Source organism: Onychostoma macrolepis, chromosome 13, assembly GCF_012432095.1.
Source record: "Onychostoma macrolepis isolate SWU-2019 chromosome 13, ASM1243209v1, whole genome shotgun sequence".
NCBI classification, from domain to species: Eukaryota; Metazoa; Chordata; class Actinopteri; order Cypriniformes; family Cyprinidae; genus Onychostoma; species Onychostoma macrolepis.
The window spans coordinates 29526511-29552267 of record NC_081167.1 but is presented as its reverse complement, the minus strand read 5'-3'; the positions used below and the strand labels follow the sequence as shown (position 1 = coordinate 29552267).

General features: G+C 33.1%; 1 protein-coding gene across 5 annotated transcripts in view; it reads right to left on the bottom strand.

Annotated features, from left to right (window-relative positions):
* Positions 1 to 25757, bottom strand: part of LOC131552021 (signal-induced proliferation-associated 1-like protein 2) — a 153566-nt gene that overhangs the window by 40615 nt on the left and 87194 nt on the right. For all 5 annotated transcript variants that reach the window (XM_058795370.1, XM_058795369.1, XM_058795368.1 and 2 more), the window contains 5 exons: positions 14769 to 15043; positions 5233 to 5484; positions 3298 to 3450; positions 1795 to 1904; positions 743 to 825 (listed from right to left, as the gene is read on the bottom strand). In XM_058795370.1, coding sequence (XP_058651353.1) covers positions 743 to 825; positions 1795 to 1904; positions 3298 to 3450; positions 5233 to 5484; positions 14769 to 15043 — 873 coding nt within the window. The remainder of the gene's footprint in view (positions 1 to 742; positions 826 to 1794; positions 1905 to 3297; positions 3451 to 5232; positions 5485 to 14768; positions 15044 to 25757) is intronic.

Here is a 25757-nt window from a genome sequence, read left to right as displayed (position 1 = left end):
TTTTGTGAATTAACACTCTTAACAACCGACTTTCTTTCCACGGTCTTGGAAAACATAAGGCAACCTACTAAAAAAGGAGATTTCTAGTACTGGAAAAGTCATGTAAATTAATAAAATCTTAAAACGGCATGGCCATTTTTTTATAAAGAGTATAATTATGAAAATGTTTTCTAATTATTTTAAGATTTGAATATTTAGTTTTTATTTCGTTTTAATTTTACTTAAAATTTTAGCAATTTTTCTGTCTTTGTCATTTTTATTGGCTATTTTTATTGTATTTATTTCAGTTTTAGTTTGAATTATTTTAGTACTGCGAGTTAAACTAAATGAAAAATTAGAAGTATTGCCTTGGCAACTAGTTGAAAAAAAATTGTTTCGTTTAAATATATTACTTTATTTTACTTTTATTTTATTTCATTTATTGTTTTGGTTAAAGGTTTAGTTAACTATAATAAGAAATTCTGAGTAAAATATTATTTGAAATTGAAATTTCCAATATTTCATTTGAAATATAATCATTTTGCTACCTATTTTACTCTATAGATACTCCTACTTTCTATAAATGAAAAAAACAAACAAACAAAATACAAAACCTTTGATTACAGCAGATGTGCCAGAGGAAACTCGAGGGCCTTGTTGTTAAAAAGCTTGGAAATCACTGTTTTAATGGTTTAATGGTTTTAATGTATGGTTCTTGGCATCATTTCTACTCTACAGGAGTGTTGAGTGGGAATAGTCTTACCCGCGTCAACTTGTTTGGTGAATCCTTGCCTCTTTCCTTCAAGGAATTGAGGATCTTGGTGGAAGGGACGTGCCACTTCGCCTCTGTGAAGAAACAGACTGAAGGATAAACAGAGATTCCCAGAACATTTGACTGTCTAACATGGTTTCTAGCTGGTCCAAACTGGTCTTTAGATGGTGCAAACTGGTCTAGATGACTAGTCTTAAGGCTGGTAGACTTCCTTGGACCAACTACTAATCACCAACAATATTCTAAAAACCAGACTGACTACAATAACTAGGGCTGCCTGGAAAAAAAATAAATACATTAACTGAGATTTTTCTGATAAAAATTGCATTTATAATTTAAAATATCTGATGAAAAAACTCCAGGTCTGATGTGCTTGTTTGTAGGGCTGCACAATTTGTCACAAAAATTGTGATTCTATATTAATATGACTATGTAAAAAATAAAATAAAATAAAATAATAATAATAAGAATTATTATTATTTTACTACTACTACAAGAAATACATAAAAAATAGCCTACTATTCACTGTAAAATAAAAAAAAACAAGTATGTTAAAAAAAGTATGTCTTTTTTGTATGTAGGGTTACACAATTTGGCCAAAAATATTGCGATTATATTTATATATTAATTGGACTACAGAATAAATAATAATAATAATAGATCAAATATTAAACAATATAAGAAATATTACAATTTAGTGCAAAATATAAACAAGTATTTAATAAAAATATAACATTATTATTTTATTGTACAGTGTAATTGTAAAATTACAATTAAATACAAATTGTTAATGTTTATGGCTGTCTTAATTTCTTCATTTTTAAATGTTAAACCATCAAGTTTCTATTTTTTATAACAAGTTTGTGTTGTTTTCAAATGTGGATTTATTTAGATTAATCATGCAGCCCTAAAAAGCGCAGGCTCTTTTTCTAACATGTTACCGCATAATAATCTGCAGTATCCTTTCAGTCCAGTGGCTAATGTCTGTCTGAGCTCCAGTGGTGGGAATGATCGGCGTGAAGCTGTTGATGTGTGAATGGCACCTGCAGAGCGGGTCCTCTCCAGCGTCGGCTCTCTCTCCCGCAGCATCTCCCCGTCTCCCAGCATGCCCTGGGCTTCAGCCGAGCGCTCGTGGAGCTCAGGAGACTGACACCTGCGGATGAGACCAGCTAGAGCTCAGACTCATGGCGACGGCCAAAATGACCTCAATCAGCCAAATGAGGAGGATGAAAAGATTTTTTTCTGGGATATTCATCTTTCGTCAGAGTTAGATTAAAACACCTCCAGCTGTGATCAAAGTCGCCACGTTTGAGGACACGTTAAAAAAACTGCCAGCCTTAATTTAATTGATTACAGAAAAACATTGGATATTAATAAGAATTCAACAAAGTCTGGTAATAAAATGTGTGAAGATCCTGTGGCTCACATCTGCAGATGTTTATAGTTTTTGTCAATGCTGGACGAGACGTGTGAAATCTGCTAAAAGTGAAAGAAAATCTAAACATCTTTATGGCTGACTTAAAATCAAGCACTAATTACTTTTATTAAATTAGTAAATTACCAATTACCCTGCCTGAAAATTAATTAGGTTACACATTACTAATGAATTCATTTCTAAAAACGCAAAACAATTTATGTCAGATGGACAAGACAATTTACTATATAAAATTAAATAAAAGGTGAAATAATACATTTATTACATTAAATAATATTAATATTAAATAATTTTATATTAACAAATATTTATATTATAAATATTTATAAATGAACAAATGCTTCTTTATTGATACATCTATTAATACATTAAGAAAATATTCAATAAACAAAATAAATACAAAATAATATTTAATTTATAAAACCCGAAACTATATATATAAGATGGACAATATGACCAAATTGACAATATGATAAACAATAAATAATATTAGTATTATTTAAAATTAATAATTAAATGAACTAATGTTTATATTAATACTAAATTAAACTACTAAATCACATTTATGTTGAAATTATCAAAACAATGTTACTAACTAGTTTACTGGTTGATTTATTCATTTACATGAATTGAATTTTGACCAATCCATTAAAAATTAAACTAAATGAACATAAATGAATACCAACTAATATTTGATAAAAATTATCAATATAATTGTATTAACTGATTTATCAATTAATTTATATTAATATAATTATTAATTGGACCAATACATTAATACTAAAAATGAATTTATGAAATGAAATTTAAATTATCAATATAAAGCTATTAATTAAAGTTGTTGGTTGATTTATTAATTTATATTAATTGAACCAATAAATGAATACTACATTAAACTAGAATAACTAATCTATATATTTATTAATTTATTTTATTTGAGTTTTTCATTGGACCAACACATTAAAAGTAAATTAAACAAATAAATAAACCAAATTATTACTAAATAAATACTAAAAGAATACTTGATAATGAAAATGATCCATGTAATCTTATTAACTGTATGTATGTCATATAACAGCATTCTCTGTCCAGCAGAATGAGTGTGTGTTACCCGTCGTATCCCGGCTGCTGGTTCCAGCTGGCGCTTGCGCAGGGTCCCGGGTCGCTGGAGGACGACTGGTTACTGGGTGAGCTGCGGTAGTGTTGGGACGCGTCTCCTTTAGTGCAGGACGAGATCTGAGGCTTCTCAACATCCTGAATGTTCCTGCAGTGAGAGAAACACACATTCTCACGCCAGCTGCGATGCTGATACCGATACAGATGAGTTCAACACGTGTGAGCAACAGATTTCAGTCTAACGAACAAACCGCGGATCAGAGAGGCAAGAGCGCAACGTCAGGGGACTGATCTAATTCACAGAAGTGTCTCCAATCAGACCTAGAAGCAGCTAAAGAGCAGGAGATTGTGTGCAACATTCAGCATTATTTAGTCTACCATGACATTCTTATCAACGTTGAGGAAATAAAATAAAATAAAATAAAATAAAATAAAATAAAATAAAATAAAATAAAATAAAATAAAATAAAATAAAATAAAATAAAATAAAATAAAATAAAATAAAATAAAATAAAATAAAATAAAATAAAGAGCCATGGATAATTAGGCAACACACAGTATAACCAGTATAACAACTTTAACTGATTCATTAACTGATTTATATGAATTGAATTATTAATTGGACCAATACATTACTAATGAATAAAATTAGAATATAGTAATATGCCATTTTGAATGTAACTGCAGTCCAATCTATTCAATTGCACGTCACCTCGCAAACAGTAAAAAAAAAAAAAAACATCTGATATTCCTGTTTATCTGCAGCAGATCTCATTCTCCATGCATACATCTCACAAACCTTCCAGAAGCGCAAAATACGAGAAAGAGAACTGCAAGAAGGTTATTTAAGCTCTCGCCGACGTCAGTCTAAAGTCACAGTGCACAGACCAGAATGCACTACTGACAGGGTTACTTTGTGCACCAACAATGCCACTGGACAATATGCATGCTAGTATATTAACACATCACTGTGAGAGGTGTTTGCATGAGTGTTTTTAGTGTTAGTGTTAGTGCATCACTAATAAGAGGGTAAGAGAGTCCAGTGGTGTGGCATTAAACAGCTCTCTCCACATGCCGTCTCATAGAGGAGCTGGAAAGGTCATCAGCACCGCGAGGGGGTTCCAAGTAAGAACAAATGACCACATTATAACAAACCATATTTGAAAGGCATATCGCCTGCATACCAAATACAGGAAGCTGAATTCATGATCTGGGTCAGTAAGTTTGCCAGGAACACCGGAAATGCAACAACACTTTCCAGCAGAATGTAAATTGTCAGTGCAGGCTGAAACTGAAAATGCTGCATGACACTGTACAATCAGTTTTTTTTTTTTTTTTTGCAATTTACACATATTTGAATAAATTTACCCTTTATGTGAATCAGGTTTGTGCACTGCGAAAAAAAAATCTTAATGCGTATGTTTGTCTTATTTTTCAGTTAAAATATCTTAAATCCTTAAAATAAAATTTATTTCTTCAAGAAGCAATTCTGCAAACAACTATCACTACAATTTAATATAACTGTTTTCTATTTTAATATATATATATATATATATATATATATATATATATATATATATAAAACCCAGGTTTTTGCACAGCAAAAAATTCTTAATGAGTATTTTTGTTTTGTTTTCCAGTTAAAATATCTAAAAATTTAATACATTTACTCAAGCAATATTGCATGCAATTAAGATTTGTTTTCATAAACTGTTTCTTGTTTTTTTTTTTATTCCATTTTACTGTAAATTTAAGTGAAATCATGAAATTTGTACAATTTATTATCAATTATCATTATAATTTAAATTATATTAAAAGTAATTAAAATTTGCAATTCTGGTTGATTCAGGAAGGCGATGGATTCACATTTAACTCATCCAACTGACATTAAGAAAAACGCACAAGCATGCATCTGAAACTGAAGCGATACCTGGGTCCATCCGGCAGCTTCCTGTCGAAAGAGGTGCTGCGTGGGATGGCGGTCTGAGCGTGCTGGAGGACCTGCTGGCACGGCATGCGATCGGGACCCTGCGTGGGGGATCCACGGGGAAGAGGCTGGCCGCTGGTGGGCACACGGTGCCAGGTGGTGTTTCTCTTGAAGGGCGTCTTGTACTCGCAGGGCGTTCCTTCGCTGTCCAGCTTATACTCCACCATAGGGATGCGGTAGAGCTCTGAACATCCCCTGAGAGACACAGAGACATTTAGAAGATGCTTTTATTTTTTTGGAATAACAAGTAATCCACACCACTCCAGTCCAACAACTAACATCTTGTGAACTGAAAATCTGTGTTTGTAAGAAACAAATCTATCATTAAGATGTTTTTAACGTCAAACTGTAGCTTCCAGCTAAAATACGAGTCCGTAATCCATAATAACGCTTCCTCCAGTGAAAAAGTCCATCTCCTGTTGTCTCTCACATCAAAATCCAGCCACATGTTTATTTAGAGCTGTTTTGGACTGTTTTGGCTTGTAAACGGTGCTTGATCTGTGCAGATTTCTCTCCTGATTCAGACCAGACCAATTTATCATTGGAAGAAGCGTTATTATGGATAGAGGACTCAAATTTTACTTCAAAACGTCTTAATGATGGATTTGTTTCTTACAAACACGGAGCTTTTGGGTTCTCAAGACATTAACTGATGGACTGGAGTGGTGTGGATTATTGTGATGTGTTTATCAGCTGTTTGGACTCTCGTTCTGACGGCACCCATTCACTGCAGAGCATCCATTGCTGAGACACTGATGCAATGCTACATTTCTACAAATCTGATGAAGAAACAAGCTCATCCTAATCTTGGATGGCCTGAGATTGAGGACATTTTCAGCAAAGTTTCATTTTTGGGTGAACTATTCCTTTAAGAAAGTAAATAGGACCAATGTTTTTAACTTGCTTCACTTCTGAAACATCAGTTCATCTTATATTTCAAACACTCCAACCAACTGTCATATACAGACTTTTAGACTTTTTACAGACATCATACAGACATAGACTTTTCAACATGTAGATTTCATGCATCATAAATGGCATTTATTCTTTATTTTGTAACTTTGAAATGCATGGGTTAAAGAAAATTAAATAGGTTTCAAAATATATTTCAAATATGTGAAATATTGCACACACGTCACAAAGTTGAGAATTAATGATTCACTCCTTGCAGGGACTTAAAATAAACAAGATAATCTTTGTTATATGAATCAACATTCTTTACTTAAAACATGATATAATCTACTAAGTAATTTCAAGTTGTGTTAACATTTAAACTCATTTATATTAAAAAATATAATTGAGTTGAACCAAAATAGCATTTTAACTTATTTTAGATCTTCAACTATTGGTCTGCTTACTGCACCGCTACATTTCACTCAGTCACGGTTTATAAAATGTCCTTAATGTAGCATTGGGAAGAAAACATGCTATTAAAGCATGTGATTCACTTACAAACATGTAAGTAAGCAAGTAGACAGCTTGTTATCCTTTTAAAATAATATGTCCACTCAATTTAATTATTACCCAAATGAACACAGAGACCCCTCACACACAATGACGGTAACAATCAGTGAATAGTGTTCGAGTATGAATGGGTCATTTTTGAGTAGATAATGAACTCCAGATGTCACAAAACAGTAAGATACTAAACCTAACAACAAAAGCAACCATAAAATAGCGTAAATACAACCTGAAAAGCTTAAATTGAGTAATAATATAGAATTTACTTTAATTTTTTTAATTATTGCCTGAACTAAATTAGGTTATTTAATGTAGAAATTACATTTGTTTTTATGTAGTATTTACTTCACCACAAAATCACCACAAACAATTCTTGCAGAAAAAATCTAATAAAAATTTAGACAGCTATCTTTTAAGACTAGTCTAAGCAGTTAATGCAACTGGCACCTGAGCTTTAAAAATGGAATCATACACAAGTTGCATACAAGTTAAATTTATTTGTATAGCACTTATCAAAGCAGTTTTACATACAATTGTGTTTCTAATATCTTAACATCTTTAAAATATTACAATTTTGCGATGAAATAAATCACACAGCAAAAATGTGTTACTTTATGTATGCGTATGAAATGGACATACAGTATATATATCCAACTTCATATAAAGAGTTGGGTAATAATATAGTTTTGCGACAATATAAAAAGTGACAATATAGTAACAAAGTTGGATAACTGTTGAGAAAGAGAAACAAAGCTGGTAATTTTATATTTTTTTTACGTATTTGTTTATTTAATAGGGACAAAGTGTGCTAATAAACGTCTGTGTTAAATAGAACATATAAACAAACTAGATTATAGAAAAATTGCTAATTTACATCCATAATCCATTAGTGATAATATACAAATACATAATATCTAACATTACCTTTTAATACCTTATTTCACAACACAGAAGTAAACAATTTTCTTTAAATGTATAAATAACTAGAACTGAATGTAAAAGTAAAACTGTTTGCACTACAAACCAGTGGGTTTACGATTAGGATAATAAATGAAAATAATATAATAAACACCAGTTTGCAATAAAAAAAAAAGCAGCATAACAGACTTTTTTTTTGTACAGGTAAAGTAATTAGAAGTGAATTAGACACTGGAAGCCTTGCACATTCAAGTTACTGCAGCTCTTATGTTAAAAATAAGGTGGATATGAGCGCTAGAAGGGAACTAGAAGACACACAGAAAAGGAGAAGCTCGTTGAGGTGGGTTTTTGAGTTGAAAGAAAAGAGCCTGAGGGTTACGAAAACAGTCTGCTCTACGAAACCTTCTGCAATTCAACTCTGGAGCTATTGTCTGCATGAAGCTCTTGAGGTGAAGGGTTAACATTCTCCTCTTTCATTTGCATAAGCAGCCCACAGGCTCGTATCAATTAGATGCAGAAGACAGGCCCAAAAATCTGACAATGTGATCTCTGCATCGGTTTTAAATTGAGCTGCATTCATCAGCTACTTCCACACTGCCCTCTGGTCATCACTGACCTCGGCGTCCTCAGGAGGACAGAGAACACTAGACGCTACGCTACACTTTCTGGCAGGATCTCTTGGCATGAGCAACAGCAATGCAAAGCATCCTCCAAAGGGAATTTTTTTGACCAAGAAATCCTGCCGGAATACATTAAAGAAACAGATCAGGAATAAATGAGAATTCTGTCGTTCAGATTCTCTTTGACTTTCATCTGTGAAATACAAACAAGATATTTTGCAATGGAGAATGAGGTTTTTGAGCTATGAAAATGGGTGAGAAAATACGAGTTACTTTTCAAATAAGTAACGCAAATGACTTTGTTTTCCCATTTATTGAATGACAGCTCTCCTGTCACCGTTGTGAGAAACTGGGAGTGAAGTGCAGAGGCAGAGACACTTCCTTCAGGCAGAGGCTTAGACATTTCACTTTTGGTGTGAAACCGCCTTTACGGTGACCAAAAACATAACTCTCTGGCTTTTTGTTATTAAAAATAAATAAGCAAGCCCAGCTTAGGTGACAAAAAGTGATGCAAAAGTAACGTAATGCATTACTTTCCATAAAAAGTAACTAAATAAATGCAATTAGTTATTTTTTTATAGAGTAACACAATACTGTCTGTCAATATAAAACTCATTACTTTTAAAAGTAACTTTCCCTAACAGTTTCCCTAACTGATTTACAGTAAATTTTAAACAATTTAATGTGTCTTTATTGAATAAAAGTATGAATTACAAACACACACACAAACAGACACTCCTTTATTCAAAAGTTTGGGGAACGGCTTGAAATAAAATAACCTTTAACTGAAATAAAAACAACAACAACTTTATATTTTATATATATATATATATATATATATATAAAATATAAAGTTGTTGTTGTTTTTATTTCAGTTAAATTTATATATATATATATATATATATATATAAATAAAACACTATTATTACATTATATTGTAATTTTTTCAAGCATTGTTAAGTCATAGCTTTTTCAAGTAACAGACCAACATTTAATTTGTTTATGAGAACAGTTCGCTTTGCATAAGTTGAATGCAGTGGTATGTTGAGGTGACTGATGTGAAAGGGTCTTTGGTTCTGGGACGCAGATGTCTCTCAAGTGTTTATCAATCTGCAGAAATCAAGCTAAATGCACATACAAATGCATCCAGACGTGCCGCTGAAACATTAGCTGCAGCTAACAGCATCGGCTCATGTGTTCAGTCAACAGAAATGCATTTACTGTACATCACTCAGACGCAACATAATGAGAACCAGTTGAAAAGAAACGTAAACCACTGAACCGCAGCTTTGGTGACCTGAGCATATGAGATGCTGAGTGTTTACAGAATAAACAGGTCAATCAGTTTCTTTCAGTTAATTACGTCTGTTTTCCCATTAAAAGCTGAATAATATCCAAAGCTTGTGTAAAACAATTCACAGCATAAGCCAAAGGCAGTTTAAAGAGCACGCTAAAGCTAATGTCTGTATCTTTCCACACGTTTATCAAATTTTTGCTTCACTATTTACTTCAACTTCCACACAGAACAAAACATTCACATTTTCCACATCAAAACCTGAAACCTCTGACCTGCACTGACATATGGAGAATAATCTACAGCGTGTGAATGTGCCGAGAAACACAAACTCAATTGCATTTAGGTGGAAGCTCTTACAGATTCAGTATGTTGTTTTAGAAACACTCTTGATCCCACACGTCCAACCAAGAGTTATTCCTAACATTGGCGTTTTTATCCAAGAAAAAGCATGTCAAGCAAACTTTGAGGGCCAGCTTTCATCAGAGAGCTCATGCAACACAGGAGTGTTCGCACCACTGCTCACATTCACAGGCTCAGATTTACAGAGCGATGTTTTCCACGGCCGCCCGCCAAGATCCGCACAACGGCTGAGTCAATCCTCTCACACTATACTGCCGGCATAATGGAAAACTAAAGTGTGGGATATAGAGGTAAGATTCTAATGAGCCTGCAAAATGCAATAATGATCAGTACTGATCGACATTATGTGAAACACCATATGGATAAATGTGCTACCGAGTATGTAACAACACTTCATATGGGCAAAATCTAGCATGCAGCACTTCCTGATCCTGTTAAAATTGCATTAGATCTTCAAATTAAAGTATATATGTGACCTTGGACCACAATACCAGTCTTAAGTGTCAATTTTTTGAAATCATCATCTGAAAGCTGAATAAATAAGCTTTTCATTGATGTATGGTTTATTAGGATAGGACAAAATTTGGAAATATTTGAAAATCTGGAATCTGAGGGAGCAAAAAAAAATCTAAATACTGAGAAAATCGTCTTTAAAGTTGTCCAAATGAAGTTCTTAGCAATTCATATTACTAATCAAAAATTAAGTTTTGATATATTTACGTTAAGAAATTTACAAAATATCATCATGGAACATGATCTTTACTTAATATCCTAATGATTTTTGGCATAAAAGAAAAATTGATAATTTTGACCCATACAATGTATTTTTGGCTTTTGCTACAAATATACCCCAGCGACTTAAGACTGCTTTTGTGCTCCAGGGTCACATATAAAATGTATCAAATTAATTAAAATAACACACAAATTATTTATTATTTAATAATATCTAATTTTATCGGAATAATATATATATATATATATATATATATAAAATTCTATCGATCGAATAATCCTGAAGAAATCTCTATTCATCCAAAAAAATAAAAATGGAGCAGCATAACTGTTTTCAACATTGATAATAATCAGAAATGTTTCTTGAGCAGTAAATCAGCATATTAGAATGATTTCTGAAGGATCATGTGACACTGAAGACTGGAGTAATGATGCTGAAAATTCAGCTTTGATCACAGCAATAAATTGCATTTTACAATATATTCAAATAATAACTCCTTTTGGAACATTCCATACCATCTGGCCGGCGCTACAGAGCACCGAATACCAGGACAGCCAGGCACAAGAACAGTTTCTACCCCCAGACAATCTACCTCATAAGCAGCTAAATGTTCCCTCCATTGTGCAATAAAAATTCGTGCAATAACCTTATACTTATTTATCACCCAACATCCTAGTACATCCCTACATCTTATTCTATTCTATTCTATCTATAGCACACCTGTACATACAACTTATTTCATTTTTCAATTTATTTTTCATATTTTTTTGTTTATTTATAATTATATGTGTGTATTTTTATTCTCATTTTTATTTTTTATTGTCTGTGTGTTGTTCTTGTTGTCTCTGTGAACTGGAAGCTTGTGACACTAAAACAAATTCCTTGTATGCGCAAACATACTTGGCAATAAAGCTCTTTCTGACTAAATTACAGCTGGTTTGAACTGTAACACAATTTTACTGTTTTTACTGCATATTTAACGAGCAAAAGGAACTTCTTTTTAAAAACATTCAAAATTTTACCAAGCCCAAACTTCTGATGGTAGTGTATATAATAAAATAAAACCACATTTTTACACAAGATCTTCAAATTAAAGTATCTTCAAGGAAATAAATATCAAAGTACCATCTGATACCATCAGGGTAACATCAGAGTACTTCTTTGTATGGGTGGGAAATCAAGCCTCAACAGGACTTTTCCCATCAAACACACTGTTTTTACATCCTCTCTTATTTTACAGAGCTCATAGATGTCTTTTTATGGCTGTGCAGAATCCAGTCTGAGCGGGTGAAATACGGCTCTAATATTAGCCTAACCCAGAAAATCTATTTATTTACACTAGAGCAGCAGGATGTGGCCGTAACCCTGCCGTCCTCAAGCTTCTCCATCATTTCTATATGCATCTCCAAACATGCCGCCCATACATCACACTAATGAGAGAAAAAGAGAAACAGCTCAGATGTGTCCACACTCAAACTTACACACTTGTGGATTGAAAATGTAAACAGCGGGTAAATATTTGGTTTTCAGACTAATCAGAGAGTGTATGTAATGTTTTGAGGCTCTGCTCCTCGACGTCTGACCTGAAACATGAGACTCAGCTGTAATGTGGCCGTTTATACTGCGAGTCTTTCCTTTAAATACATATTTATCCGGGTGGACAGTTCATACATGCTGGACGCAGCGATGACATCTGGAGTTCAAGCAATTCTAGGAATATTCTGTGGTTGTTTAACAATTACATTTGCATTGATGCATTTGCCTGATGCTTTTATTCCAAGCGACTTGCATTGCATCGAAGGAACAGTATATGCATTTGATCAGTTCTCGCATTCCCTGGGAATCAAACCCATGTCTCTCGATAGTCAATATGACAAACTATTTTAAAAATACAGAAACCTTAATGAGATGCTCTGCTGTGTAAATAGGCTTCTGTTGCGTCATGTACGATGACAGATGATCATGTATGAACACAGATCACTGTAAGAGGATTTGCTGACATGTTGGATTGAGAGAGGGATGATTGGATACGATCAGCATGTGTTTACATGTGACATGACTATACTATGACAATATTAAATGCACAGATATAGAGGTGATAGAATAAATCTCTAGATTTACTCTAGATATCTGTCTGTCAGGCATGTTTGTGAGCATATTAAACAAACAGCTCAGAATGCGGTCACATTTGTTTACTTAACCTAATTAGCCTCTGTTAAAGAACTAATGCTCATATTACAAATGAGAAAGAGCAGCTGAATGAACCGGTCAGCTTGTTTTAATGTGTGAAAAGCCAAATTAATTCATATCATAATTGTTTTAGGAAATGTGATCAAATATGACACTATGTGAAAGGGTAAGATTCTGAGCATAAGAAAAAAAAAAAAAAAAAATTTATATATTTATATATATATATATATATATATATATATATATATATTTATATAATGTATATATATTTATATAATGTATATATATATATATATATATATATATATATATACACTGTATATTGTAATAATAATAATAATAATAATAACAACAAAATAAATATATATAAATAATCATTCTAATGATATAAATTATTATTACTATTCAGAATATATGTAGTAATAAAATATATAGCAAAAATAATATTTATAAAAATTATAGATAGATTGATAGATATAGATATACACTATAAATAATTGTATCTAATAATAACAACTATATTTATTATTATTATTATTATTATTATTATTATTATAACTAATCATAATATTCTAAATAAATATAATAAAATAAAATAAAAATGTAACAATTAAATATATAATAAAAATGATAAATTATTATGAATAATATTTTATTATTAACAAAACTAAAAAAGTATATATATAGTTTATTTTATAATGTATTAAATAAAAAATTAAATATATAAAAACCTAAAAAAAAAAAAAAGAATTAAGAACATGAATTAATTAAATAGTAATTTCCCAACCGTTTTCATGAGATTTGCTGTAAAAGGCTTTACACACTCTGTTTTGTAATCTGGACGGTTGGCTGATGGTATGTGATTGTCCTGTTTTAATTGGTGGGATGTGCAGACAAAGCCTAAAAGCACAGTCTGCTGCACTGCGAGTCGGCGCGGAGATGTGTTTCTTCACTACTCAAGCACCTCCTGCCGCTAACGTTGGGTGAAGAGCGGCAGGCCTCGGCCCAGCTGGCCAGATCAATCAGCTGCATTACACCGCTGCTGCCGCTACACAGACGTCAGCGCTCTCCTTCTGTTCCCACTGATCCACCACAATCACTTAAAGAGCTTCAAACTAACCATTCACAGCAAATCAGTTCCAGCAGCAGCATCATGTTAACAACACTGGATAATAGAGCGAATTGAGAACAAGAAGTGGAGTCTTTACTGCTTATAAGAGTGAGATATTAAAACTCAAGACTTCAAATCCCATCCAACAAAATAAACCATCTGAGTAAGGCTGAAAAAAGCAGCAGAAAACCTGCTATTAACATCCATCTTGGGTGATTTATTAAGACAAAGTAATGCATTTCATATAGAACTATAAGTTAATATCGAATATCTTTAATCATGGCTCATATATTCAAAATATAATATGATATATTTTGGTGATATATGATATAGGTGTTGGATAAAGCCCTAACCCTAAGTATTACATTCCTATAAATTAATACAAAATAATACAATATAATATAATATATATAATTAAAGTTGTAAACAAACCCATAGTCCTGAGTATTAAGCTTCAAAAAAACTAAAAATAATATCATATATTAAACATATTTGATTTTGATTGCTTCCATTGTCCTCATTTGTAAGTCACTTTAGATAAAAATGTAAATGTAAACGTAAATATATTTTGAAAAAATGATATAATATAATGTATAATTAGAGTTGCTGGATAAACCCCTAAACCTAAGTATTAAACTTCTAAAAATAAATGCAAAATTAAAAATATATATTATTTTAATATAACACAATATCATTTCAAAGTCAGATCTGTTACATAACCATTTTAATGTTTTTTTTTTTTTTTTATGATTTTTAAAATGACCATGTTGTTGAACAAATCACTGATACCTTCTGGGAGCTCCGTCCTCATACGGCTGGATAATGACCACCTTGACGGTGATGGAGGTGCGCAGCAGGTCGATCATCTGCTCGTGGGTCAGCGTGGCCACCGCCACCTTACAGATCTCCACCAGCCGGCTGCCCTGCCGCAAACCGGCCTTCCAGGCGTATCCGAACGGCTCCACATCAGCCACGATGCCCTCGAAGTTAACGTGGAAGCCGAGCTGACCGAGACCGTTCCTGCGCAAGGTCATTTCTGTGGTCTCACAGCCACGCGTGACCATCTGGAGCAAGACAGAGAGACCGAGAGAGAAATCAGACTCTATATATTACAGAGTATCAGTCACAAAAAGCATCATACCACTTCAGAAAATTCACATTAACTACTTTTAATGGCACTTTTTTCATTTTTGAGCTTGAAGGAAAAGAGCAGCGTTTACATTCTTCACAATCCTTTTGAAAAGTCATTTGGGTTTAGAAACATGACGGTAGGTAAATAACGCCAGCATTATTTCCGGGTGAACTGTTCCCTTAAATAGCTCAGATGTGAAGGACAGACGGTCACAGGGAGACAAGCCAAAAAAAGAGATAAAACCAACATCCCCTGGCTACATTTAAATCCAAGCGGGACGCATGCTTGACTGTATGTCCTCTCAATCTAAAGAGCCTTTCATATGGAAATAAAGACAAGGGCACTCCAGGGAAAAAGTTTTTTTTTTTTTTAGAAAGGAAAAAACTGATCTGGGAGATACAACAAATCAGTGGAGAGAAAGAAACATCACAGCAATGACTCTTCAGTCCGATGGTAAAAACAGAAAACATTTACAGTGCAAGATCAGGAAAGTAAAGTTTATTACTTTTAAATTAGATCAAATTAATATAATATAATATAATATAATATAATATAATATAATATAATATAATATAATATAATATAATATAATATAATATAATATAATATAATTAATATAATATAATATAATATAATATAATATAATATAATATAATATAATATAATTAATATAATATAATATAATATAATATAATATAATAATGAGTTGGTGAACAAACCCTCATCCCTTAGGTAATAATAATTAATTTTAAATAAAAATTATACTAAAATAATTCAATAATTAAAATTAAATATATAAAATAAAATTAAATATTAATAATGTAACTATAACATAATAACATTAATAAAATGCAATATAATACTTCAATTTATACTTCTGTATTAGATCAAATTAATATAGAACAGAACAGAACAGAACAGAGTTGTTGAACAAACTCATATCCCTAAGTATTAAACTTCCAAAAATAAATACAATTAAAAAATATAATATAATATAAAGTTGTTGAAGTATTATAAATTAATATAATATAATGTAACAATGTAATATAATAATAAAAATAATAATAATAACAACCTTTTAAAAAATAAATCTCAAAAAAATGTGGCTTGTTAAGAAGTGGTGTTTAATTCCATTTGGTGCTGCTAGTGGCACAGAAATGACACACTGCCACTCTACAGACGGGTTTTCCTCAGGACCTGCCCATCTTGAACTGGTTTGACTGATTTTCTTTGGACTCCGGTACTAACAGGTGTAGTAATTAGCATTAATCCAGTATAAACATGCCATGAGATGGTGACTGCTGCTTATGTTCAGCTGCAGTGAAACACATTCACACGGTCATGTGACACGCCGCTGTCACGCAATCTCATTCAATCATTAGACTGCATTAACGAGAGCTGAGCTCCAACCCAGCAGAACTATGGGAAAACAGGAGTGGACAGGCAGGTGAAGGGTTAAGTGCACATATATGAGAGTACATTGATTAGTAAATGCGTATTTGATTAGTTGGCGGAGTCATAAGTTTACAGGAGCGGGAGATTTGGTGAGTCAGTAAATAATCTGAGGAGAGGCTGATCCGTCTTACAAGCTTTACCGTAATAAGCCCAGCTAGCGAGAGTGACTCACTGTACACTTGATTTCAACTGTTAGTAGTAGTTAGTAGTTAGTTAACAAATACAGTCATATTAAAGCACTGATTCAGAGACCGACATATTAGTTTGAATGAAGGACTGAAACCACAACAGCTTGAGTCTGTTTTCAGGACTCAGACGGTCATGGGCAACAACAGACCAATCAGCTGTGAGTTTGAGTCTGGACTTCAACAATAACAAAATAAATCTAACATCAGACTTTAACTGGCATCCATTCATACAAAAATTACTTTGAATGAATTACTTATTTTAGAATAGCAAAATAATGTTGTAATGTTGTACACAATGCTGTAATGCGCACAAATTGTTAGTATTACTTCAGTCTTCATTTACATACGTGTTAAAAACAAAAAGATTGTTCAATTCAAAAGTCCAGAAAGTATATCATAAATTTGCTTTGATGGAAAAATCAAATGTGAACATATAATAAATAAATTGTTTAGCATAAATAAAATAAATTAATAATTATAAAACAAAAAAATAATAAAAAATTTAAAAGCTAGAAAAGATTTAATTTCCATTGATGCAATAATCAAATGTTATGCAAATAAGGAAATAAAGAAAATAATACATGTATTTCAGGCTAGAAAAGATATAAATTTTATTTGATGCAATAATTAAATGTTATGCAAATAACATACTGATTGCATACTGATAGCATACAAACTGATAGCATAGATAAATAATAGAAAATTTAAATTTATCATTAAAATTTGAAAGCCAGAAAAGATAAACAATTTTATTTGATGTACTGATTAAATGTTAATTAAATGAATTATATAATTAATAAAACTAATAACATAAGTAAATAAATAACAGCAAATAAATATTGAAAAAAATTAGAAAGCCCAAAAATATATAATTAATTTTCTCTGATGTACTGATCAAATGTTATGTAAATATATAATGAATAAAATGGATGAACGAATGAATGAATAAATAAATATTAGTGCTGTCAATCGATTAAAAAATGTTATCGTGTTAATCACAGTCATGGACTGTGATAAATCATGATTAATCACAAATTTAAAATACTAGGATTTACCTGTAAATGTGTTGAAAAAAAGAAATGCATGACAAACTAGTTTAAGGAAACATAACCTTTCACACTTCCGCCAGGTATGAGACATAATCCTTATTATTCTTTTATCATTATTCTTTTGTTTTTATTCAGCCATTATCAGCCTCTATACTGGCAATAAAACGTTTACCAAGCCACATCGCTTCAATCCCAGTATACATTTACCCAACTATTATCAAAAGTGTTTCTAAATAAATACAACAAAACATTTCTTGCGACCTTACGTGAAGTATTATGACAAAATGCATTATGAAGAAGAATTGGACCTGTTCTGCAGGTGCATTAGAGCTAATATTAGCATCATGCTTCATAAGACAATTTATGAGATTAATAGTACACTTTTCCTCAGAACTCACTTCAAACCACCATCGAGTGTTTGTAATAACTTCCTTGCTATTTATAGCCTTTTATATCGCTGCACAAATTAGCATTTCAGATGTACACATTCAACTCAAGAAAATCACATACAAATATCCTATCGTAATCGTGTGTTTATTATCTTATATAATCTATAGTGTCTGTTGTCATGTTTATTTCTGCTGTGTAAAAGCCTTAACATGTGCTCTGCTGAAACTCACGTTGTTTGATGTTACAACCGCCTCTCCGTTCTCAAGTTGCCAGGGATACATTTCAAGTATAATACACATTAGTAAAAGGATCTATTTGAATTTTTATTTGTCTATATACACTTTGGGTGGCCGTGGTACATTTTAAAAGTAGCCCAAAAAAAACGCAACACACGGCTCTGTAATTTTTCCCACGACTGTATTTTCAAAATAGCCCACTTGTGCCGTTACCCTGGAAACACTGGTGCTGCACCCTCATCACACAACAATAGATAACCTTCCGCGCTGCGATGACGGCAAGAAGTTGGGGTCAAACCTTATCAAACGATTAATTTGCGTTAAAAAAAATAATAACGCGTTAAAATTTTTTGATTAATCGCATGCGTTAACGTTGACACCCCTAATAAATATATATACAAATTAGGCGGCCAGAAAATAAATAAATTTTTATTGATTCAATTTTCAAATGTTATGATTAATAAAACTGGTAGCATAAATATATTTATGCTACCAGTTTTATTAATCATAACATTTGAAAATTGAATCAATAAAAATTTATTTATTTTCTGGCCGTCTATATATATACAGTGAGGAAAATAAGTATTTGAACACCCTGCTATTTTGCAAGTTCTCCCACTTAGAAATCATGGAGGGGTCTGAAATTGTCATCGTAGGTGCATGTCCACTGTGAGAGACATAATCTAAAAAAAAAAATCCAGAAATCACAATGTATGATTTTTTAACTATTTATTTGTATGATACAGCTGCAAATAAGAATTTGAACACCTGAGAAAATCAATGTTAATATTTGGTACAGTAGCCTTTGTTTGCAATTACAGAGGTCAAACGTTTCCTGTAGTTTTTCACCAGGTTTGCACACACTGCAGGAGGGATTTTGGCCCACTCCTCCACACAGATCTTCTCTAGATCAGTCAGGTTTCTGGCCTGTCGCTGAGAAACACGGAGTTTGAGCTCCTCCAAAGATTCTCTATTGGGTTTAGGTCTGAGACTGGCTAGGCCACGCCAGAACCTTGATATGCTTCTTACAGAGCCACTCCTTGGTTATCCTGGCTGTGTGCTTCGGGTCATTGTCATGTTGGAAGACCCAGCCTCGACCCATCTTCAATGCTCTAACTGAGGGAAGGAGGTTGTTCCCCAAAATCTCGCAATACATGGCCCCGGTCATCCTCTCCTTAATACAGTGCAGTCGCCCTGTCCCATGTGCAGAAAAACACCCCAAAGCATGATGCTACCACCCCATGCTTCACAGTAGGGATGGTGTTCTTGGGATGGTACTCATCATTCTTCTTCCTCCAAACACGTTTAGTGGAATTATGACCAAAAAGTTCTATTTTGGTCTCATCTGACCACATGACTTTCTCCCATGACTCCTCTGGATCATCCAAATGGTCATTGGCAAACTTAAGTCGGGCCTGGACATGTGCTGGTTTAAGCAGGGGGACCTTCCATGCCATGCATGATTTCAAACCATGACGTCTTAGTGTATTACCAACAGTAACCTTGGAAACGGTGGTCCCAGCTCTTTTCAGGTCATTGACCAGCTCCTCCCGTGTAGTTCTGGGCTGATTTCTCACCTTTCTTAGGATCATTGAGACCCCACGAGGTGAGATCTTGCATGGAGCCCCAGTCCGAGGGAGATTGACAGTCATGTTTAGCTTCTTCCATTTTCTAATAATTGCTCCAACAGTGGACCTTTTCTCACAAAGCTGCTTGGCAATTTCCCCGTAGTCCTTTCCAGCCTTGTGGAGGTGTACAATTTTGTCTCTAGTGTCTTTGGACAGCTCTTTGGTCTTGGCCATGTTAGTAGTTGGATTCTTACTGATTGTATGGGGTGGACAGGTGTCTTTATGCAGCTAACGACCTCAAACAGGTGCATCTAATTTAGGATAATAAATGGAGTGGAGGTGGACATTTTAAAGGCAGACTAACAGGTCTTTGAGGGTCAGAATTCTAGCTGATAGACAGGTGTTCAAATACTTATTTGCAGCTGTATCATACAAATAAATAGTTAAAAAATCATACATTGTGATTTCTGGATTTTTTTTTTTAGATTATGTCTCTCACAGTGGACATGCACCTACGATGAAAATTTCAGACCCCTCCATGATTTCTAAGTGGGAGAACTTGCAAAATAGCAGGGTGTTCATATACTTATTTTCCTCACTGTATGTATGTATATATATATATATATATATTTTTTTTTTTTTTTTTTTTTATTATAAGGCCAGATAAGATAAAATAGAACGAATTAATGAATGATTCATTCGCAATAACACCAGGAACCTGTAGTAAACAAGTAACTTTTAGGTGCTTTGATTTCACACTGAGTTTAAAGCAGCCCAACCTTGTGCTTTCCTAAAACATCATTAGACAGATCAATGAGACGCTGAAGCACTGCTGGTCAACTGCTATCAGCGTTTTCATTAATTACAGTGAATAATTACCCACAGAACAACAAACACACTCCAAGACAGCAGCTGAAGCAAAGCAAACTGTGAAGTGAGCGAGCTGCGGTGATCCTCAGAGGGAGCTGAGCTCTCGCTCTTCCCACACGTCTGTGTCTGCGCTAAACTGCTTTAAAGAGAGCAATCTGTTGTGCTGTCTGACGCAGCACAGCTCTTTACTCTCACATTCACCTCTGAAACTCCACGCAGAGCTCTCGCTGTCAGACCGTCCCGTAATGCTGAGCATCTCTTAGACTGACGTGAGAGAGAAACACACATGCAAACTGCTAGTATGAGCCCGAAACCGTGATATTTCACGTAAACAAACACGGTGTCAAAACTAGTGTTATACAAGTCTCCAATAGAGACATTTTAGCACTCACAAAACTCAAAATATTGTCCAAATTGACAATAATCACAGTTCATCGCAATATATATTAAACCTTTAAAATGCACCAGGTGATTTTTTTCCTTATTTAAGACATGAATTCGTTTGATAAATATGTATAAAATGAACTATATTTACTGTGATGTACATATATAATGAATAAAATTGATAGAATAAATAAACAAACAAGCCTGTGAATTTTTGGTAACACTTTACAATGATGTTTCATTTGATTACATTTGCCAACTACATCAGTCAAAGTTGCAATGAAACGTATTGCGATGTAAATTCAGGTGAAATTGACTACTAAAAAAAAAGCAATTAGAAAATAGATTTCTACATTTCTGAATTTTGAAATTTCTGAAAAAACATTCTAAAAAAGTAATATTATATAAACTCATTAATATAAAATTTAATGAGACTCATAAAAACAGTCATAAAAACAAAATGTACTGTATAATGTGGAATGTTGCAGAATTTGCCAAATTTTGGACGGATACATCAAAAGTAGGTAAACTAACACTTTAATCAAAATGCGATATGGACTAGTGAATATCAAGCCGCAAAAATACCATTTAAATATGAATCCTGCATGTTCTATGCAAATGATTGGCGTAGACGCACGGTTTCGTTTACTACACACATACTAAATCGCAAAAACTGAATTTGAGAAAAAAAAATAAAACTCTTCATAGGGCCTTAAAAATTTAATTTTTGTTAAACTTTTAATAAATTGCTGTTTAATAATGTAAGCTTCATGATTTCAATTAATTAGACACGCTTTTTGATGAACATTGTATTTAACCATTAAACAGAGTCTAGAAAAATTAAAATGGAAAAAAACTGAATTTTGAAAAAAATTAAACGGAATTTGGGAAAGAATAAAATGGATTTAAAAGCATTAATGGTAAAACATGATTTCATATTTCCATGTGCAGAGCAGACAAACATCACAATGACTTCTTGTGATGAAAACTTGAGACTCAAGGTCCGTTCACACAGCGAACTCTTTTACACACAAGAGAAAGCGGTTTCGCTACAGTTTAATGATGGAGGACTGCCGTAAATCTGCCAGATCTAAAAGTAAAAAGTCAAGCGAGAAAACCTGCTCGACAATACTAGGAAAAGGAGAGTACTGTGGGTTATTTGAGACATTTGGCAGCAGGAGACTCTAAAAGCAGCAGCTCAGAGTGAGTCTGCAGATGTAAGGCGAATCGACTTGAGGTGCACCGCAGATGGCCAAACAGGACGGCAGAGGCCCAGATGGGCCGTACAGCAGACCTGTGCTTTCTGACAGCTTCTGGGCCGAGCGACAGGATCTCATCCAGAACTGACGAGCACATGCAGCAGATCCCAGCAGCCCTCTGGAAAAACACATCTTGCTGAAGGTGCTCTAAGAGACCGTCTCACTGAGTTTTTTTCTGCCATGCAATGTGGTTTGGACACGAAACATTCTTCAAAATGTTCCAGTGAAAAAAGTAAGTCAAACAAGTTTGGAACGACATGAGGATGACTTACATTTTTTGCTGAACAGTACGGATTGGCCAGCGTGAAAGATGCTTGGGACAGTTGACAGAACTTTCAGTGGCCCGATCGGGTCACTAATCCTAACCATAACCCTAATCTATCCGTCACGAAAGTTAATCGTTGAATGTGTTTTTAAACCTTGCCGATTTAAACATTCAAGCGATTTTAAAGCATTTAAGCACAAAACAACAGGAAAGAACTCAATTTAGCACTCGTGCGCTATTTTCTGTGCGCACAGAGAGCCACGTCTCAGTCAATGTGCAAACACAGAATTAAGTTCTTCATGCACAAAAAGTATTCTCATAGCTTCGCAAAATTGAAGTTGACGTTTCATCAAAAATATCTTAATTTGCTTTCCGAAGATGAAGGAAGGTCTTACGGGTTTGGAATGACATGAGGGCGAGTAATTAACGACAGAATTTTCATTTTGGGGTGAACTATACCTTTAATAATGATTGAACTTTATTTTTTTTGGTACTGGAATTGTACATTTGGTATTGAAATTGGGAATTGTAAAATTTAACTGGCATCTAAAATATTGGTGTTGTACAAGCTTATTTATTAGAATAACATTACTACATAACATGGTTAAAAAAAACAACAAAAACTATTTTTTTCTTGGCGCAGCCAGTGAAAAGTCGTTACAGTTGAGCCCTGTATCCCTTTAAATCAATGGCTCAATATGGCCATTTAAAATACAGAAACAGTAAAATTGTGAAACATTATTACAATTTCAAATAACTGTTTTCTATGTGAATGTATTTTAAAATGTAATTTATTCCCATGATCAAAGCTGAATTTTCAGCATCATTACTCCAGTCTTCAGTGTCCCATGATCCTTCAGAAATCATTCTAATATGCTGATTTGCTGCTCAAGAAACATTTCTTATTATTTTCATTGCTTAATATTTTTTTAAAAAGCAGCATTTATTTGAATTATAAATATTTTGCAACATTATAAATGTCTTTACTGCCATTTAATGTGTCCTTGCAGAATACAAAAAAAAAAAAAATCTTATTGAACCCAAACTTTTGAATGGTATAGTATATAGTTCAGTGATACTCAAATCTGGCTCACGAGATCCACTTTCCTGCAGAGTTTAGCTCTAACCCTAATCAAACACACCTGAGCATGCTAATCAATGTCTTCAGGATCATTAGGAAAATCACAGTTGGGTGAGTTTTTGATCAGGGTTGGAGCTAAACTCTGCAGGAAAGTGGATCTCACAAGCCAGATTTGAGTATAGTGTTTGTTATATAAATAAAAACACAAATACATATTTGATTTGAAAAATAAATTATTATTATTATTATTATTACTACTACTTACTGTCACTTTTGATCAATCTAATGCATCTTTGCTGAATAAAAGTATACTTTTCTTTTTTTTTTCAATCTTTTATCTGACACCAAACTTTTAAACGCTATTGTATCACTGTTATAATATTACTTAATATTATAATATTTCACAATATTGCTTTTTTTTTATTGTATTTTACTGTGTTCCTGATCAAATAAATGCAGCCTTGGTGAGCAGAAGAGACTTCTTCCAAAAACTATAAAAAATATCGTCCAAACTTTTGACTGGTATGGCTTATAATTTTCCATTTTAATGTTTGTCACGCACATTGCCTTGTCTGTAGAAATGAGCTCAAAGTCAAGTGTGACCATGACATAAGTCCAGTAGGTACTGTTGAAATCACTTCCAGCACCTTTAACTGCTCACTGGCAGCGCTTGTGTTGTAGCAAAGCAGACAGTGGAAGTCAAATACGAGGGCATGATTAGCATAAGCGCGAACTCTCCTATCCCGTCCTTGATATTCATTGGCTCATTCTGTATGCAAATGTATCCCGTCCACCAGGAGCGGCGCTGGATGCTCTACAGGTACAGGATGTCAGCTCAGATCTCACACACACACACACACACACACACACACACACACTCGTCTGTCCCAGCACGTGACACACGCGGCTCTGAGAAACAAGGACACCCTCATCTGAGCGCTGACCTGCGGCGCTGTGACTTTGAAGGTGTGGGGCGGATTTCTCTGCACTCATACAGAGAGACAGCGACGCTTCATTTCATGAGCCTGACTGCGTGTGATGCACTAAACAGCACACGCTCTGTTTTAACACCCACCAAATCCACAGCGCCTGACACTGAGGATGCTAACAGTAAATCAACACACATTCATTACTGTTAATCATTTAAGAGCTGGGCAGAATTATGAATTAATAAAACCTGATTTCATGAATTTGAATGGAACTGGTCATCCACAGCATGTTGAATTTTACTTTGAATTGGAAAAAAATGATTATATTGTAATTTAAAGAAACTCACATCAATGAATTTCATTAGTTCAATTTCTGCTGTACATAAATAATTACATTTATTTATCTCCTGACATGTGATAACTGATTAGACATATTTCTTTATAAAATAAATCCAGCTATTTATATTATTTTTTATTTTTTATATTTAAGGTACAGTATAAACAGATAAGAAAAAATAAATATATAAAATTTCATATATATACATACATAAAAATATATACATATTTATTATTTATATTATTTGCATATGTAATTATAAAATGTTATAGGCTATAAACATATCACATATAATATATGATATGATATATGATATGACATATAATATAGTCCAAATTGTAATAAAATAACACAATAATACAAATGTAAATTAATGATTAAAAATGTATACATATATTTATTATTTATATTAATTACTTATACAATTATAAAATATGTATGCATATAGACATGTTATATTTATAACATGTATATACATATATAAATATATTACATTTTATGATTATATTGTCATATTGGTAACACTTTACAATAAGGTTGTATTAGTTAACGTTAGTTAATGCATTAGTTAACATGAACTAACAATGAACAACTTCACTGTTCAGGATTACTTAATGTTTTGTTAATGTTAATTT